The sequence below is a fragment of the Teleopsis dalmanni genome, chromosome 1, assembly GCF_002237135.1.
Source record: "Teleopsis dalmanni isolate 2A chromosome 1, ASM223713v2, whole genome shotgun sequence".
In the NCBI taxonomy this organism is placed as follows: Eukaryota; Metazoa; Arthropoda; class Insecta; order Diptera; family Diopsidae; genus Teleopsis; species Teleopsis dalmanni.
In genome coordinates, this window is record NC_051846.1 from 171,941,045 (window position 1) to 171,958,833 (window position 17,789).

A 17,789-nucleotide genomic window follows, 5' to 3' on the forward strand; every position below is an offset into this window, starting at 1 on the left:
TAATTACTTTGGTACTCAATATAATGCTCTTTACCTTGGTGTATTTGCAGGCAATTGTGGTATTTGAAGCAAAGTATGCGTCTCCTGACGACGCCGCTGGCAATTTTGAGCCGACAAATTTGGTACGTTCTATACAGGAGCAACAGAATATTAGCTGCAGCAGCCACAGCTTGGATGATGATCAACAGATGCTACTTGACATCGAACAGAACATAGCGAACCTGGAGCGCAGTCTGAATAGAGGTGAAAATTTATTTCATATGAGATTATAAAAAAAGGAAACTTAATAATTTTCTGCTCGTTTGTGTTTTGTGTTAGTGTTATGTAGTGTTTAAGGTTTGCTTTATAGAATTTTTATAGCGAAATTAGTGGCTGTAAAAGTGAAAACATAATTTTTTATAGATGAAATGTAATATTTAAAGAAATGATTATATGGTAGAAATTTCAAAGAGAATATTTAATGTGTTTCTGGCAAGTGTACGATTACATATAAATGGGCAAATCTGAGTTTACCTAAAATTCATGAAATTAGATATTAATAAAATGCAAACGAAACTTAAATTAAAAAATTCTACAAACGAAAAATGGAATATTCGTAGACATAAGTAAATTACATATTTAATTAACAATATTACAAGGAAAGATTTAATAATAAATAATGAAATAAATTAAATAAAAAATTTATTTAAAGCATAAATATGAAGTTGAAGTATACAAGACCTGGATTTAGAAATTAAAAGTGTTTAAAAAATAATTTGAAAAAATATTTAATTTAAATGAAAATAAAATTTTTTTTCTTAAATCACAGATAGATAAAAAAAGAAAAAAGTTGAGTTCAGTATATTATTGTAAATTCCCAATAATAATTTACGTGTGTATATATCTTTGGGAAATGAAATATTTATTTATTTAACATTTAAATAGTTTTAACTCTCCACATACAATGCCACTTATGTTATATATTTTTGCATCCGCTTTGCGCTTTGTTTCACAAAAAGGAGCACTTAAATGTGCATAAATTATTGATAAAGTTCACAGAAATATCGAAATAATGTACAAATAATAGCGATATAAATTATTTATGAAAAAAATTAAAATTCAATAAAATAAAATGGAAATAGTTTCACATATTTTTAAATACCAGATAATAAATATTTAAAATTAACATAAACTTCAATAAGTAATTTCAGCTTAAATAGATATAGTAACAAACGATATATTTGGTTAATATTACCTTATATATTTGATTTTGTCACCCAAGTCATCTAAGTAAAAACAATATTAATAATATTATTTTAATTTAACAAAATCATAATAATGTATATATAACTACAAATATCAAATAAATAATTAAATAAAAAATAAATATATTAACTTCCATTAATCAGCCATACATATTTTGTTTTAGAATCCGGTGGCAATGTGGCCACTGGGAGTAGTGGCGCTAGTGGTAACGATACTTTTGTATCCCAAAAGAAGCGCCACTTACTAAGACGTGTCATGTCGGCCGCACAATCTGGCGCTTCAACATCAAGTCGCCAAAGAACAGAATTAAAATTTGACAAATTTGGCAAATCGCCAACAGCGGCCGCATCAACAAGTGCTAACGCAATGGCGGTTGATACAAATATTGCTGGTATTGCCAGTAGCAACGGAAGTCCACTGCCCAAGGAAAAGAAAATGTCTTTACGCACAGTAAGAAATATAATGCGCTTAGGACGGAGTAGGCAACAAACACAGTCACGCGATAGTAGCACCGAGGATGAGGGCAGGTAAGTTTGCTTTGCAGTACGTTTAATGTCAAAATACCTTCATATTTGTTTAGCCATGCTTTTCCAATAACAAATGCTTATGAGCTATGTATTGCTATTGCAAAGGACCTTGTGTACTTTAAAATATTTATATTTTTAAAAAATTTTTCATGTTTCAAATGCCTCAAAGCGTTAACGAGAAGTACCCTTGACTTTTGTTTTGTTTAAAATACCGTGAAAGTAGTTTAATTCACAATTCGATTTTTGTGGAATTTAATTTTCAATTTTGTTTTCTACCAATGTGAAGTTGAGATTTGTAATTTGAGTAAATAAACGAAGTAAACAAAGTAATGTTTAAATGAACATGAAATGTACACATTACCTCATTAACTAAAAACAAAACATTAACTAAAATGATGACAGAACATTTTTTTTGTATATGCTTTAGACGTTTAAATGTTTTTTAGTTTAATATTTAAGTTTAAAAAAGTCATTTAAGTTTAAAAGATTTTAAAACGATATCACACAAATGAATATAAAATCCTTGAAATATTTGAAAAAATATCGTTATCATATTGAACTTTCAATGCATCAATGAAAGCATTCAGACCATTTGAAATATTTTTAAAATAAAATATCAGACAATTAATAACTCACATAAACAGCAATATATTTAAAAATTCCAGACCCAATGTCGAAAACCGAAAAACACTTGTTGTATAGTTGTCTGACAAAAAGAATTTACTATGTTAGATTATCGGTTCTAATGTCATTCCAACAGTTAGCCTTTAAGCTAAAAGTTGCTTAAATCGATCAAGCAATTTCTTGTAGAGAATCTATACACATTAAAAAAGACTTGTTTATATTAAATTTCTAATAAAAAGATTTTTGTAAGTAACTATGAAGCTATTTTTTGAAGAGAATATTTATATATTAAGAAAATACTATTTATATTAACTCTATAATATAAATTTTATTGGTTTATTATAATAGGCTAGCTATTGATCGTTACAAGTACAGTCTAATTTCCATAACTCGAACTTCTTTAAATTGAATTTTGTACAAATCAAACTAAATAGAGTTCAACAGGGTTTAGAGAGCAAATTAGACTTAAATTGAAGTCTCCATAGGTCGAACCTTTTCTTTACAAAATGGTACTTCAAGTTATCTCCAAACGATCAAAAAATGTTTAGAGGGATTTGATCTAGTGATATCTCCATCTCCATTTTTTATTTAACCAAATAAATACTTACTAAATTTAACAGAATTATAATTTCGTCTTTGTTTTTCTTATATTGCATGATATGTTTAACCAACTATTTTAAGATTTTGTAATCATGTCCTGATTGATTTCCGTAATTCGACAAATCAATATTCAATAGATTAGTTTCTTGCTTGAAATATTTAAAGAGACTAACTAACTTTATGTACCATGTTTTCTGTTCTTTTCTTTTAAGACTTAGGATTTAGCTTTTCTGTAATGAAAATTATCTTACACGGATTCTAATATGATTTGTTTCTCATAGTGTTGAATAAATTAATAAACTAATTATTTGTAAGAAGACTGCATTTTCAGCTTTAACTGATACATAGTGTATAAAAGAAAAGTCTACAAAAAAAACAGTGGGTCTGAGGGAATCATAACTAATAGCTTCCACAGCTTCAGTGGTATGGCTTCATGAGGACTAAAAATGAATTATTAGGGCAAAATATTAACTGATGTATCCTTGTTGGTTGTTTATTACTCCAAACATGCCCATTTTCTTTTTGAACAAAGCTACTGACACTCTCTACAAACACAAATTATTTATAAACGCTACTTAGATCTATTAATGTTAGGTCCAAGCATTATTTAAAAAAATTCATTTTAGCTGTTTATATTTTCTTCTTTAATACGATTACGAAGAAGGGAGTGGACGATTTCAGAAAAACTGTATGTGATAAAAGCACAACTCCAATGAGTTTGATACAAATATTAAGAAAAATCAGGTTATCCATAAAAATATTTACAAAATTTTAAAAAAATCAACCTAGACTTATCATTTGAGCTCATGTCAATAGAAGGATGTTAAGCACCAAATAAAATGATGTTTAACGAATTAAAAGTAATGTGTGAGGGATTATTGGAATTTGTCATTTTAAGGATATTAGTAACTGAAGAGTTTTTTGAATGGGTTTTTTTGAGACTATGCGTGTTGAAAATATTGAAAATGCATCCCTCCGTGTGAGTTTAATTAGACAATAAATCATGGAAAAATAATATCCTTTTTTAATGTTTAGAACTGTAAATATATTAAAATTTACATATCACATTAGCACTTAAATCGTTTTAAAGGATATTTAAAGGAAGTTTTTATGCTAATAAAAATATTAGCTATAACACATATATTGAACTATATATATTCTTATTTTATAAGTTTGTAATTGTTATATTATAAATAGAGATAATAATATCCTATATGAAAAGGAATAAATAGCACAAGAAATAAATATATCCATACACGTTGTTTATCTCAAGTGCATAAATAATTATATGCATATAATTTCGCTTTTATTATTTTATGGACAGGGCGAGAAATAAAAATATCCATATATGTTTTTTTATCAAGTATATAAATATATACATATATATGTGTGTATAGATTATAATTAAGTAATAATACAAATTTTCCACGTTTTTAACTTTTTGCGACTGTAATAATTCAATATCTGTGAAATTAATAAAAACAACAAGCATTTTATTAATAATATATAGACTCGGTTAACCCTTAACTTTCAAACTAATTAAAGTAAATTAACTTTGTTTCATAAATATGTTAAAAAATTAAATAGTTGATTTCAATAAAATTCCTTTTAAATAACAAAAAATTTCGTATTGATAGTAGCTTTCCGCAATTAGTTGCTATATTTACTATAAATTATTTTTTGACCCCAAACAGTAATTTATAGGCGTTAAAAGTGACAAGTAACGCTCACCGCATGCTATAAAAACATACCGAACATAAATAAAGAAAGTTTTTTTTATATATTTTTTTATACAAACGTATGAGACTGTGAACACATGTGCACTTGATATGGTTAATAAAAATGAACATGTAGCTATGAGTACGTAGGACAAGATACAATATCTCGACGCAACTACAGATATGTGTATAGTAATTTTAGCCATTTGCCGCCATGCTGTATCTGGTACATTACGTGTACATACATTTTTTCTGTGTATTTTTAGAAGTTAAACATCAATCAATGCACACAGGTTGAACATTTTTTTTCCATTCATGGATGCACTCAGTTACCTTGGGTTACAGTCAATACTTTCATAACAGTTAATAATTTCTATTTGGAATTTCCGTTTCTCACAATAATCTCTCTTTGTATAAAATAATAATTGAATTTTCTAATAACAAAATTCTATTCATTTTTAATTGGATGACATTGGAATTGTCTTCAAGTCATTCGTAGCATCTGTTGCAACAACTTTAATTGTGTATGACTTCTCCCTATCAAATGGCACAATGGGGCGTATGAGTTTTATTTTAGCAATTATTTTCACAGTCGTGTGCAGGCCATGAGGACGACTGTATTTCTATGGCTCTGGTCATTATTAAAATTGCAAATTTTCCAGACAAAAGCATTAAAGTGTTTTAGTCTAGTAAATTTATTACTTGTATGACCTCTTCTAGTAAGCTTCTTGTGAATTTATTAGCTTTCATTTGCTTGTTCAACATTTCAAATAATTTGAAGCATACCTAGAGCACTTTATTATATAAAATCAGTAGTTTTTTTAAATAATACGTTTTAAGTTTATATATTTGGTAATTTAATTATATCTTCAAAATTTATAGTTTTTTTTTACATGGGTTAAATTAAAATTTTACATTGTTTTAATGACCAAACACTGGTCATTAAAACAGTTATTTCTATATTCCTGGATAGAGATATAAAGAGAACAAACTAGACAAGATGGCCTGAACAAATTTCGAAGTGAATATAAATGAGATTGATACCTCAATCCAAATACCAATGTAAAAAGTTTTTAGTAGTACAGATGAATTTATCTCATATTACCTTTAGTAACATACATGACTGTGAAGAAAAGAACGAGATCTATTTTAGGTTTCAGCAAACCAGCACTGCGTGTGCTTACGGTTGATGTATTATTACTCTATTACTAGTACTGTGCAAGAGTTGCTGTGCTGAAGTGGGCATGGAATCTTCAATCTGTTTTTGTTTTTGTTTAAAACTATAGAGGAAGCTGCTCTTATATCTGAGACATTCTTTTTTATTGGCCTATAAGGAGTTATGAAAAAAATTTATGGGATTTACTTAATTCCATTTATAAAAAACAAATCATTTAAAAAGAGCTGTAGTTATCTTTAAGTGTAAGTGTTAATCTAACCTAACCTATTATCTTATGTATGTGTATAGCATAATTTCTGTATTTCTTAACATTTTCTGGCGATTAGTAAACATCTTAACCATTTTTTTTAGGCTTAGATTTATATCATTATTAATATTCATCAGCTTCTATTTATTTTTCTATCATTAGTATTTAAAACTAAATAATGATTTGAATCGGCAAGCAATGTATATAAATTTCTATTTAACGATAATAATATCCATTGTTAACTTCTTCCTTACCACATAGACACAGCATGCATATCTGTGGTTAATAGATGACTATTTAACTTTGTGTAATCAAATATTCTTTTGAAAAAAAATTTTTTTGTGTGCTATGTATCTCTAGCTTATTACTCGCTTTAAAACAACTAGAAAATTTTGCTTACTTCCTTAACTACCTTTAGTACAGCTTGAGCTTCAATATTTTAAAATTCTAGCTATCTTTATTTCAGGTTACAAAAACATTTCATAAAATTACTTCCAACAGAAAGGATTATAGGAAAAGTATAAAGAAACAAAGCAGATATTTTACAAATATTTAACTACATATTATATTAAATATTAAATTCCAAATTTCTGTTTTTTTTTTTTTGTAGAAAGAATTATTTTAGATTGTTTTTCTATTTCGTTCTATTTGATTCTCAGTTTCACAAACCCCAGTAGCTTGTAGTATCAAACACACTTTTGAGAGTGCTTTCGATCCTTGTACGACAGCGTTGAAGTATCTACAAACATTGTTTTTCACGTTTCAGATGCCAAAGTCAAGTATGTGGATACAAGTGCACACATATTTTCAGTCACACGTTGCTTGTAAATATTTCATAAAATAAAGAAAAAATTTCAGAGTGAAATATTTTTGAAACATTGCATTTCAGTCAAGCCAAAAACCAGTGTTTAGCTTAGTTTGACTAGTAGGGCAGCTCATTATTTGAATGTTGGTGAGGAATTTTTTGGCACGTAGAAATGCCTTCAATTTATGCAACCACATCATTAAATACTGGCACCGTACGTGCTTCAACTGTGTTGGCAGGGGAAAAGGGGTTATCATAAGCCAGCAACTGTTAACTTGGAAAGTCGACACTTCATTTTTTTATGTATGGATATGAATTTAAATTCATTGTTTTCTTACTCAAAAGCCAAACTTTTCAATTACTTAAGACTTTGTATTTTAACCTCTATTTTGACGGCTTGACATACCCTCGTTTTAACCGCAATACGAAATGAACCTATAATATTACTTGATCAGATATAACCTTGCAACCTAGAAGCTGTTGCTACCACCAAAATTGTCGGAGTAAGGATTATATTTGCGTATGTCCTGCAGCATCTTTACGTTTCGCGTTCACAACAAAACAAAATGTTTTCTTAATCCTTATTAAATGCAAATACTGTTCAGAATATAGCAAACAAAACTGTCTCATTTTTTTTTCTTATATTTTTGAGTGGCATTTTTTGGTAATAATTTTAATTAAATTTTTGAGTTGAAGCTAGAAAACATTTACGTTTGCAAAAAAAAGTGACAAAAGCTTAAAAAAGATTTTAACATCCTTCCTAGAAATTATTTTCAAGTATAAAAATATGAAATTATTTTTCTGTATTTATTTCAGTAGATAGCACTTTGTATTTAACTGTTCCATAATATCTTGCCAAAAAAAAAAATTATTTCTGTAAGTACATTTATTAGATAAATTCTTATGCAATAATAGATATAGATACATATTTGTATACAAAATTCTCTATTGAGTTGAAAATACATTATGCCTGAAGACGTCTGTATATCAACAAAAAAAAATCTGTGTGATTTGCTAGGCTACACATTTTTTTTTGGGTGAATCTATTTTATAAAAATATTTTTTTGAAATAAAAATATTATCTTAAATAATAGGTAAAAATGCTATCACGAAAAATATTTACCATATTTTAAGTAATTTTCTTTTCTTTTGAGTTGTCTTGAAAATGTTTTAAAGCCTTTAAATGCAACTGTGATTTTGACATTAAATCTCATTCCGACATGTCAGGATTCTACGAAAATTTGAGTAACGTACATCAGCATCAGCCAGTTTTTAATGAAAATAAGTCGAAATAATTTCATGATGCTGATATGTAATATGCAGATGTTTGTTAAATATTTATATTTTGTAATATTAATGTACTTATTTTTCTACATAGCAAATATACAAAATAAATATATTTCAATTTTATGAAATTATAACAACGAATTATGAAATTCGTTGCTGAAATTTAAGAACCGTGAGAATTAAGCTGTTGTATTACTTTATCTCATATTAGGAAATTTTAATATTATACATAATTTATATAAAAAATTCAAAAAAAAGAACAATAATTATCAACACAATAATTATTTAATTAAATTATTGGATTTTATATTAAAAGTAATCAAGTTTTATTCAGATTTTACTAATGTATATTTATATGATATGCTCAAAATACAGATGTAGAAAAATCTCAAAAAATATTGTATGTTTAAATAAAAACTAAGTACACCCAATATAAATGTCGGTTTATTCAAAATTATATTTTGATACCCTCTTTGTACACTACCACTTTGTTTACTTAGATTATCTTAGATACTCTAAGGATTGGAAAATATAATATGAGAGTGGGATTTATTTCCAATGTTAACTGAGACATATAAAATAAAAAACATCATGGAAAAATCTCACACTCAAAAAACACCAATAGTAGTAAAAATGATGTATCCAAACAGTATCAGTTTAATATAGCACAGCTTCAATATTAACAAATTTTCAATATGTTTTTGCACTTAAATAGACTTAAAAATTATAATAGTTAAAATTGATTTTGTTGAAAAAACTTCAAAATTTTTAAAATTTTTATTAAATTTCGAGCACAACACAAAAAGGTTTTCCGAAAAACCTCAATCATTTAAAAATCTTCATAAAATTTCTCACGATGCAAAGTCTAAACAGGAGATATTGTGTGACCTGTAGAACCATTCTGTTGAAACCATCTATTTTTCACATCTATATCTTCTATTTTAAGCCAAAAAAAGTTAGTAATCATGTGGCTGTAGCATTAAGAATTGGCGGTTTATGTGACGTCTTTTTTGTTTTCTAAAAATATAAGTATATTACAACTCCAGACTAAACACCAAATGCAGATATCTTAGAGTTTTAACATTTAGTTGCGAAAAATGATGAGTCTCATTACTGAAGAAAATTCTATACTAGAAATTTGCCCATTTTTCTTATTAATTTTTTACAATTCTAACACATTTAGCCGTTATAAGAGTTTTTCTTTTTTAAAATAGCAAACTTTTAGTTAAATGCATAATGTCTTTAATGATAGTTTTCTGTAAGATATGTCGCCGAAACAGTGCTGCCAAATTTTAACCACGAAATGGATAACGTTATCCATTATAATAAAATTCATTTCAACATATAATTTAAAAAATAATTAAAAACTTATTTAAGACTGTTAATTATCATAATTAATAGAGAGAGAAAAATAGCGACAGAGACTGACACTTAACTTAGAATAACAATAACCATATTATAGGTTTTTATGTAGGTTAACGGGGCGTATGAGTAACTATATTTAGTTCAACAAAATTATTAATAAAAATTTAATGAAAACTGTAAATTTAATAAATTTTATATATTTTATAATAATGAATATTTTTAAATTAATTTTTTATATCAATAAGAAGTAATATTTTTATTGGAAAAAAGTGTAAAGCGTCCTGAAACTAAATATCTCTTTTAAATCGATTTGTTGAAGCGAATATAAAATTATGGTTTGAGCTACTAAATAATTGAAATACTTTTCCTCAAATTACACTGGTACCACCTTTAAAACTCCTTGCCGCTTATGCTACATGCTTTATGCATTTCAGCCTTAATTACACACCACAGCAAGCGCGTTTACTTAAATGTCCTTTAGATGCATTTTAATCGCATGTCGAGTTCCTCCTACATTTGCAAGCGTTAAAATATAGTTGATGGTAAACTTTTGTAAATGATGGGGCGTTTGTAAACATTTCATTTTATTGTGGGTAATTTCAAAAAGAAATACCTTTTACCTTTATTTGAAGCTATAAAATAGTTAACTTTATTATTTTAATTTTTTAACGAATAACAAAATGGTTTACTTAAATGATTTTTTTATATATGTATATTTATTATATAAGATGCTTATTTATTTAAAAAAGAATTTAAATAATTAAGCTAAATTTTACACTCCAAAGATATAAATTAAAAAAAAAACTTATTTAATGTTTATTTGTTTAAAAAATAAATTAAATAAACCATTTTTTATCTCTCAAAAAATATAAATACAGTAAAATCCTACTTACAAGTAGAAATTAAAAAAAAAATAGAAACAATTTATATTAATTAATTTTGACAAATATTAAGTAAATAAATACTAAATTAAACAAATTTTTAACAAAAAATAAATACAAAACAATTATGTTAAAAATTATTTATATTAACATACGTAAATTTATTTATGTATTCAGTATAAATGTTTACTAAGTTCTAATATTTTTATTGTATTAGAATATATTTTTCTTATATGTGTTATTAATGCATATTATTATTTTATAATTATATATAATTATTTTACATATTATTAAAAAAAGAAATTATACATACATTATTATTATACTATCATACTAAGCGCCCTATAAGATCTATTGTACTATCACTCTTCCATATTCTGAACAACACTTTGTTCAGTAGAAGTCGAATAAAGGTACTGGACTCATTTTCAGATCCATCTTATGAAGAAGAAGTTTCTCTCTTTACAGTATCTGCAGGTGTCAGTGTCCATTAGGTCCATCTTTCACAGTTACTAGAAAATCAATGTGATCTGGTTCAGTGTTCAATTTTAGCTTAGACTTATTTAGAACTTTTGTTGTTGGCTCGAATTGGTTATTTGATATTCGATGTTTTCAATTATTGGACCAATCTGACAAGTGGATATTCTGCAAAAAACATCACATCTTATGAACGAAGAAGGTTGATTCTTTTCCATAAACTTATCAGCAGTTTCGTTTAAATCGAATTTCTAATAATCAGGTATACAGACAAATTTTAGTTTATATTTAGTAGATAACTCATATATGTGATATTAACAGTTTATGACCAACTTGGAATCATTGGTCTAGGATTGAATAAATTTTTTAACTGCCTGACTATCTGAATATAGAATAATATTAACGTTTAAAAATCAGTCATATAGGCTCTTAACTATACAGTTTTTATTGCCATACAGTTTACTGAAAAAACTATGAAATAAATTCCCATTGGAATTACTATGTTAAATCCAGATCAATGGACTGAAGCATTGGATTTGACACATTTGTGTACTAAAAGTTATTTCTATTATTCCATTCACTTACCATTTCTATTTAATTAGCGTTTTAAAACTACACGAAGTAAATATATAAGTAAAGAGTAAAAGTAGATAAAGAAGGGATACTACTTAAGATGTATTATAGACTAATATTTTTATAGAATCTGCTCGGTTTCAGTGAATGTTCTTTCCTAATTTAATTAGCCCAAAGTTTGAAAATAACAAAGATTACATCTTAGTTGAAAAAATTTTAAGTTTAAGTAAACTATTCCACAATTAATCTTATGAATGTAACTAAATTGCGGATTTTACTATATGCCCATGATTGTCCCAAGAAGTAGTATGAACTATATTCTCTTGGCAGTAATTTTGCAGAGTCTTATCTATAAATTATATTATAATGGGGATCTATCGGGGATCTAACGATATGAACTGATTCGTTACAATTATATCTACTGTATGTATAGAACATCCACATCGATTAGTAAATAATGTCCTTACATATGATAAAAATCTATTAACCATAGTAGCAGAGTCGTATAAAAGTAAATAAATTCTATGTCAGTAACGGTAGCCTTACCATATTTCATCGAGAACATAAGGCGTTTGTAGTAATAAACCAATTTAAGGTATTAGAAGAGAATTATTTTTCTTTAAAATTTAATTGTGTTTAAAGTAATTATTCTTCTACCCTCTTTTAATTATATAATAATAAGAATATTATATAATTATCTAATCTCATGTAATAAATTATGTTGAAAACCCTAATTGTTTTAAAAAGAGCCTAAAATATACTAACTTCTTAGAACTTCTTTAAAATTCATAAATTAAATCGTTAATTTTTTTTTCAGAATTTTGATAATAATGAATTTTATTTGGGGTATTTAATTTCTTATATTTATTCTTTTAATTGTTATATTTATTTAAATTTTTTTCGTAACTAAGCGAAAGTTACATATATAGAAATTAAACAAACTTCTTACTCATTTAACCACTGTTAAATTTATTATATTTAATATCCAAAAAACACATATTTGAAAATTGTTGAAAAAGCAACAACAACACACAAAGCAATTACGGATATCTTTTAAGTACTTTAAGAACAAAAATAATAATGAGATGATATCCGATAACCAATAACATCAAAATCAACTACCGAATCCAAATATTTGTCTAATGATTTTAGACAATTCAAAACACAAAATAATCAACAGAACTTATATACACATCCTTATAGTCCTTGTAATGAGAAATAAGAGTACATTTAATGTATATTGCTATACGTCATAAAATCCTTAACAGAATTTTGCTTGTAAGCATAAAAAAATATAATTTAAATTAATGTCACAAAAGTTGTTACCAAAAAATATATAATAACAACCGTAAGGATGACATTTTATATCTTAACGACAAAAAGTAGGACTAAGAACTTCTAATCCGCATTTGTAAAAATTCGCATTTCATTATTTTCAGCAGGATTAATTTGCAGACAACTTATGTACGACAGCATAAATTGCAAATTATGAATTATAAAACATAAGCACAACAGGACTTGAGATAAGAAACTGTTATTTGGAAAGCTAAATTTTTATCTGATTTATATTAATTGTGCACCTTATTAGACGAAACTAATTTATATTAGATTTATAGAATAATATTAACCTATTAGTGCTGACATACGCGTGTAATTCTCAAACTTTAAACGAAGTTTTATTCTCATAAACCTTTGTAAAGGTACATAAATCTATGACCAACATATAAATTTTTGCATACTTATATATATTTTATATTTGTTTATTTTGCGGACCAATCTTTCCTTCAATATTCCATTAATGCATAATATAAATTTTCTTGCCTTACATTTGCCTTAATGTACGTGCAAATTCGTAAATTTATGTATAACTTTTTTGAATTTTATGTCCTTTTGTGTAAATAGATCTCCATTAATATTCGAAACTGACGGCACACTGGCAACGACAACTGCCACTGAAGGTGAAACTGATGATGCCCAACAACAACGTCAACTATTAAGTGGTACACCTGGTGCAGTTGACAGTGAACAATCGAATCAATCAAGTGATATGGAAGAGTTGCAACATTTCGATCAAGGCAAAATGTAAATTGAAGTACCAATGCTTTCATTGGAATTGCCAAAAATATTTAATCTTTTTCGTATCATTTCATTTGAAAAGGATTAAGGCAATGACACGCACAGCGGACCATTTGAAATCTCAAGATTTTCAAGTATGCATCACAATAATTGAAGCACGACAATTACCAGGCTTAAATATGGATCCTGTAGTTTGCATACAAGTCGGAGATCAAAAAAAATACACAAGTGTGAAGGAGAGCACAAATTGTCCTTACTATAATGAGGTAATTTAAGATTGCCTATTTATTACCTAAGCAACAAATCTTAATGTCACTAATAAAAATTTATATTTACAGTATTTTGTTTTTGATTTCCATATGCCACCAGTCATGTTATTCGATAAAATTATAACGTTGTCGGTAAGTAAGTTTGTTTGCGAAATGAAACTAATTATCCACAAACATTGTAATTATTCAATTAAAACAAATTACAAAAGTGGAGCTCCAACTTGGTATATTTTGGTAAATTACTTCAGCAGTTTAAATGTACACAACCACACCTCCACACGCACACACATTTAAACAAATGTGTCCTTAGGCAAGGAGACACCTGAATGAGCTTATAACCGACAAAAGTTTGTGTTTTAGTCTGTTTTTACTGGTGTCGATTAGGGATGCTGCTTGCAGACAGTACGGCAAAAAATTAGTTAATAATGCCACAAGACAATACAGGAAGGATTAAATGTTAACATTTAAAAAAAAAACTATTGCGAAATAATGGCAGGTCCCTAAGTAAATAGAATTTGACTGATAATATCATAAGCCGCAAACTTTTCAAATTCTTAATTATAAAATCACAACTTCGTAAATAAAAGCAAATGTATACTTTAACATCACTTTGAACTGTATCAAATTTTTAAGTAAATATAATTTTAATAAAAATTCCAAGAAAGCCACTAATTTAAAGCATAAATATTGTATAGGTCACTTAATCGAACAGCTTGAAAAGTTACAAGTTCTGGGAAAACAAAACTTAACTTCTGGCTTAACTAATTAGTAAAGGCCAAGTCCTTAATTGGTTTTATTTATTTATTGCCACAAACTTTTTAAATGACATTTTCTATTCTTTGAAAGAAAGCCATCAACTTCATTATAAAAATCTTCAACAAATTAGTTGAACGCATAAATCAATAAGTTTTGCTCCCAGTACAGCTACCTTTTCTCATTTTCTGATAACTCAACTATTGCAAACGTGACTGGGAATTGTATATGCGGAAGGATATTTGATTTCAAGTTATAATTATTAAATTAATTAGTCACCTGCCAAGCACAATTACTGAATTGTGTTTTGTTTCATTTACAAAAGAAGAAAACTTAATGGTTTGAGTAATCAACGATTAGCTATAATAATCGTCAATAATCTTCTTACACATACGAGTAGAAGTGCTTTACCTTGAAAACGTAATGTTTGATGGAAAAATTGACTGCATAGTTCAAAGGTTGAAAAAAACGCTTTTAATTTCTCCAAACTAAAAAGTCGGTTATTAAAAAATATGTAGGTAAAAATTGTACAATGCCTATTAATTACATTTCTATTTGAAGATAGTTTTTTTGTCATAATACCTAAAATTTTAAATTACTTATTATCAAGAAATTAAAATTGATTTCTTAATGAATTTCTAAATGAATTACTTATTTTTAGAATAGTTAGTAATAAAAATAATTAAAAAATCTTAATAATATGATAAAAGTTAATAGTTTACACAAAAATGTCTAGGAATATAAAAATTAATATAAATTTATTTTTTTTTATTGACTTCAAAAGAAAGTATTACTTTGGCTATGGAGAGAGAGAAAGAAAAAAAATATCAATTATATTTTTTACCTCTTGTATTCATTTATTAACAAAATGTCTCTTTTCGTTCTATTTAAATCACTGTTACGTTAAAAATCCTTAAGGCATTGAATTGAACTTTAGATATTAAATTAAAATTTTGTTTTAGAAAAGACTTATAAATCAATATACCTCAATATATGATATACATAATATCTGGAATTTTTGATAAAACAATCGAATAATGATAACATATTTTAAAATGTTCAACATTTATTTTCTCGCTTTTGAACTAAACACTATTGAATTCAATACAATAATGATAACACTTCATCCAATACTTTATATACAGGTTGACTTATATACAGGCCATTTTGACATTTCATCTTTTATCTGAATATACAGATGATAATTTCGATCTGTGAATTTAATTCTTTTTACAACCCATTTGAAGCTGACGTATCAGTGATTTCTTAAAATGGTAACATAAATTCATTTCCAACTTCATTTCCAACTATTCATCGATGGATTATAGAGTTTAAACGTCTGCGTACAACTATTAAAAATGAACCACCTAGTGACCGTCCAAAAAGTGCAACAATACCATAAATCATTGACAAAATCCACGACAGTATTCGTAGAGATACAAATTTGAATAAGCTCAAAATTACTTAAACCATTGGAGTTTCAGACGAACGACTAGTCTATATTTCTAAAAAAGAATTACGTATGTAGAAGCTATTCAGAAAGTTAGTACCGTATTCATTAAGAATTCAATAAAAATTGAATTGAAAAGAAATTATTCGTAGTAACCTGCAGCATTTTGAGCAGAGTAAAATTAATTTTGTTTGTCGTTTTATAACTATGGATGAGACCTGAATCTACCATCATGATCCTTAACTAAAAAACCTTTGTAGTGGACTGAAGTTAATTATTCAGCTCTAAGCAGATAAAGTCAGAAACATCGGCAAAAAAATTTATACGAATTGCTTGAACACACACCATATTTCCCAGATCTGGATCCGTCTAGCTTTTTCTTCTTCAAAAATTTGAACCTATTCCTTCATGGAAAGGGTGGAACAGTATATTGCAAAGCTTCCGAAAAATCATTACGGACATGGTATAAAATTATTAAAGGATCCCTGAAATAATTGTGTTGAAGTTGCGGTAGACTATTTTGACTAATTTTATTAAAAAATTAAGACTATTTCACATTTACTTTCAAAACTTTTCAAAAAACCGTTTATATTGTGAGCTGTCTGAGATAGGGCTTTCAACTCCTTTAGCAGATTGACTTTATCGCAGAACTTCTACTGTAGTCACTGTAGAAAATTCCAGATTTTGTACAATCAGAACTGCAGCAGTTAGAAGAAAGATGTTGTAAAAGAAATAACTGAATATTCCTTTGCTGATATGTAGGTCTGAGAAGATTGATACATTCCACTGCAGTTGTCTACGGACTAATTTGTTTAACGGATATCATAAATATGAATTCTTAAAATAAAGTCTTTACTTGGAGTCGCATATCAAAGTCTGTTATAACAAAATGGTAATTGGACTACTGTTGGAACTCTGCCTTCACTTAAACCATCCAATCCATGTAAAAAAACCATTCTGATTTATTAACTAAAAGTCATGTTGTCATAATATTCTATCACATACTGCTTGAAGATGTTTTCTTTCAAAAAATCATAGGTTTCTATATAATTATTAACTGATGTTACATGGTTTTTAAAATTCTCTTTTATATTATCTGTCTTATATCGATTTATTATTCTTAAGAAATATTTTAAATCTTTATAAAATCAAGTCATTAATTTAATTAAAATTTCCTTATAAATCACACATTTATTTCAAAAAATTAGAAACAAATACTTATATTAACAAACTAAGAAATATTAAAAAATTTTTATTATTACCCTTAACTTAATGAACATATCAGGTCATACAATCAAGGAAGTTTCTACGTTCTGGTACGCTTGTGGGTTCATTTAAAATAGACTTATCAACCGTCTATGATGCGCCTGGTACTTAAATAATTACAATTAATATCGTTATGCTCTTTTTTTTATAAATGTTATCAATATATGTTTAATGTATGTATGTAATGCATATGTTATGTTGAAAGTTTAACTACTGAACAGAATTTTATGTCATTTTATTTAATTACTACTTAAAGCATATCTCTTGAATTACAAAAAAAAAAAAAAAGAAAAACTAAAAATATATCAAAATAAATGGAAAATTTCCATCTTCATTGAATTTGCCAAACTTCTATTTATTGAACTTTAATATATTTGATTGTAATGATGTTTCTACTCTCTTTCTTTTCTTTCTTTCTGGTTTATTTCTTCATGTTTTTCATTCAAATA

General features: G+C 26.8%; 1 protein-coding gene across 1 annotated transcript; it reads left to right on the forward strand.

Moving 5' to 3' along the window:
* Positions 1-23: 23 nt before the first annotated feature.
* Positions 24-17,452, forward strand: LOC119666716. The gene is made up of 6 exons (XM_038075999.1): positions 24-243; positions 1,409-1,772; positions 13,429-13,608; positions 13,685-13,868; positions 13,941-14,105; positions 17,360-17,452. The coding sequence occupies exons 1-6, from the start codon at positions 24-26 to the stop codon at positions 17,450-17,452; spliced, it is 1,206 nt and encodes a 401-aa protein (XP_037931927.1).
* Positions 17,453-17,789: the final 337 nt, after the last annotated feature.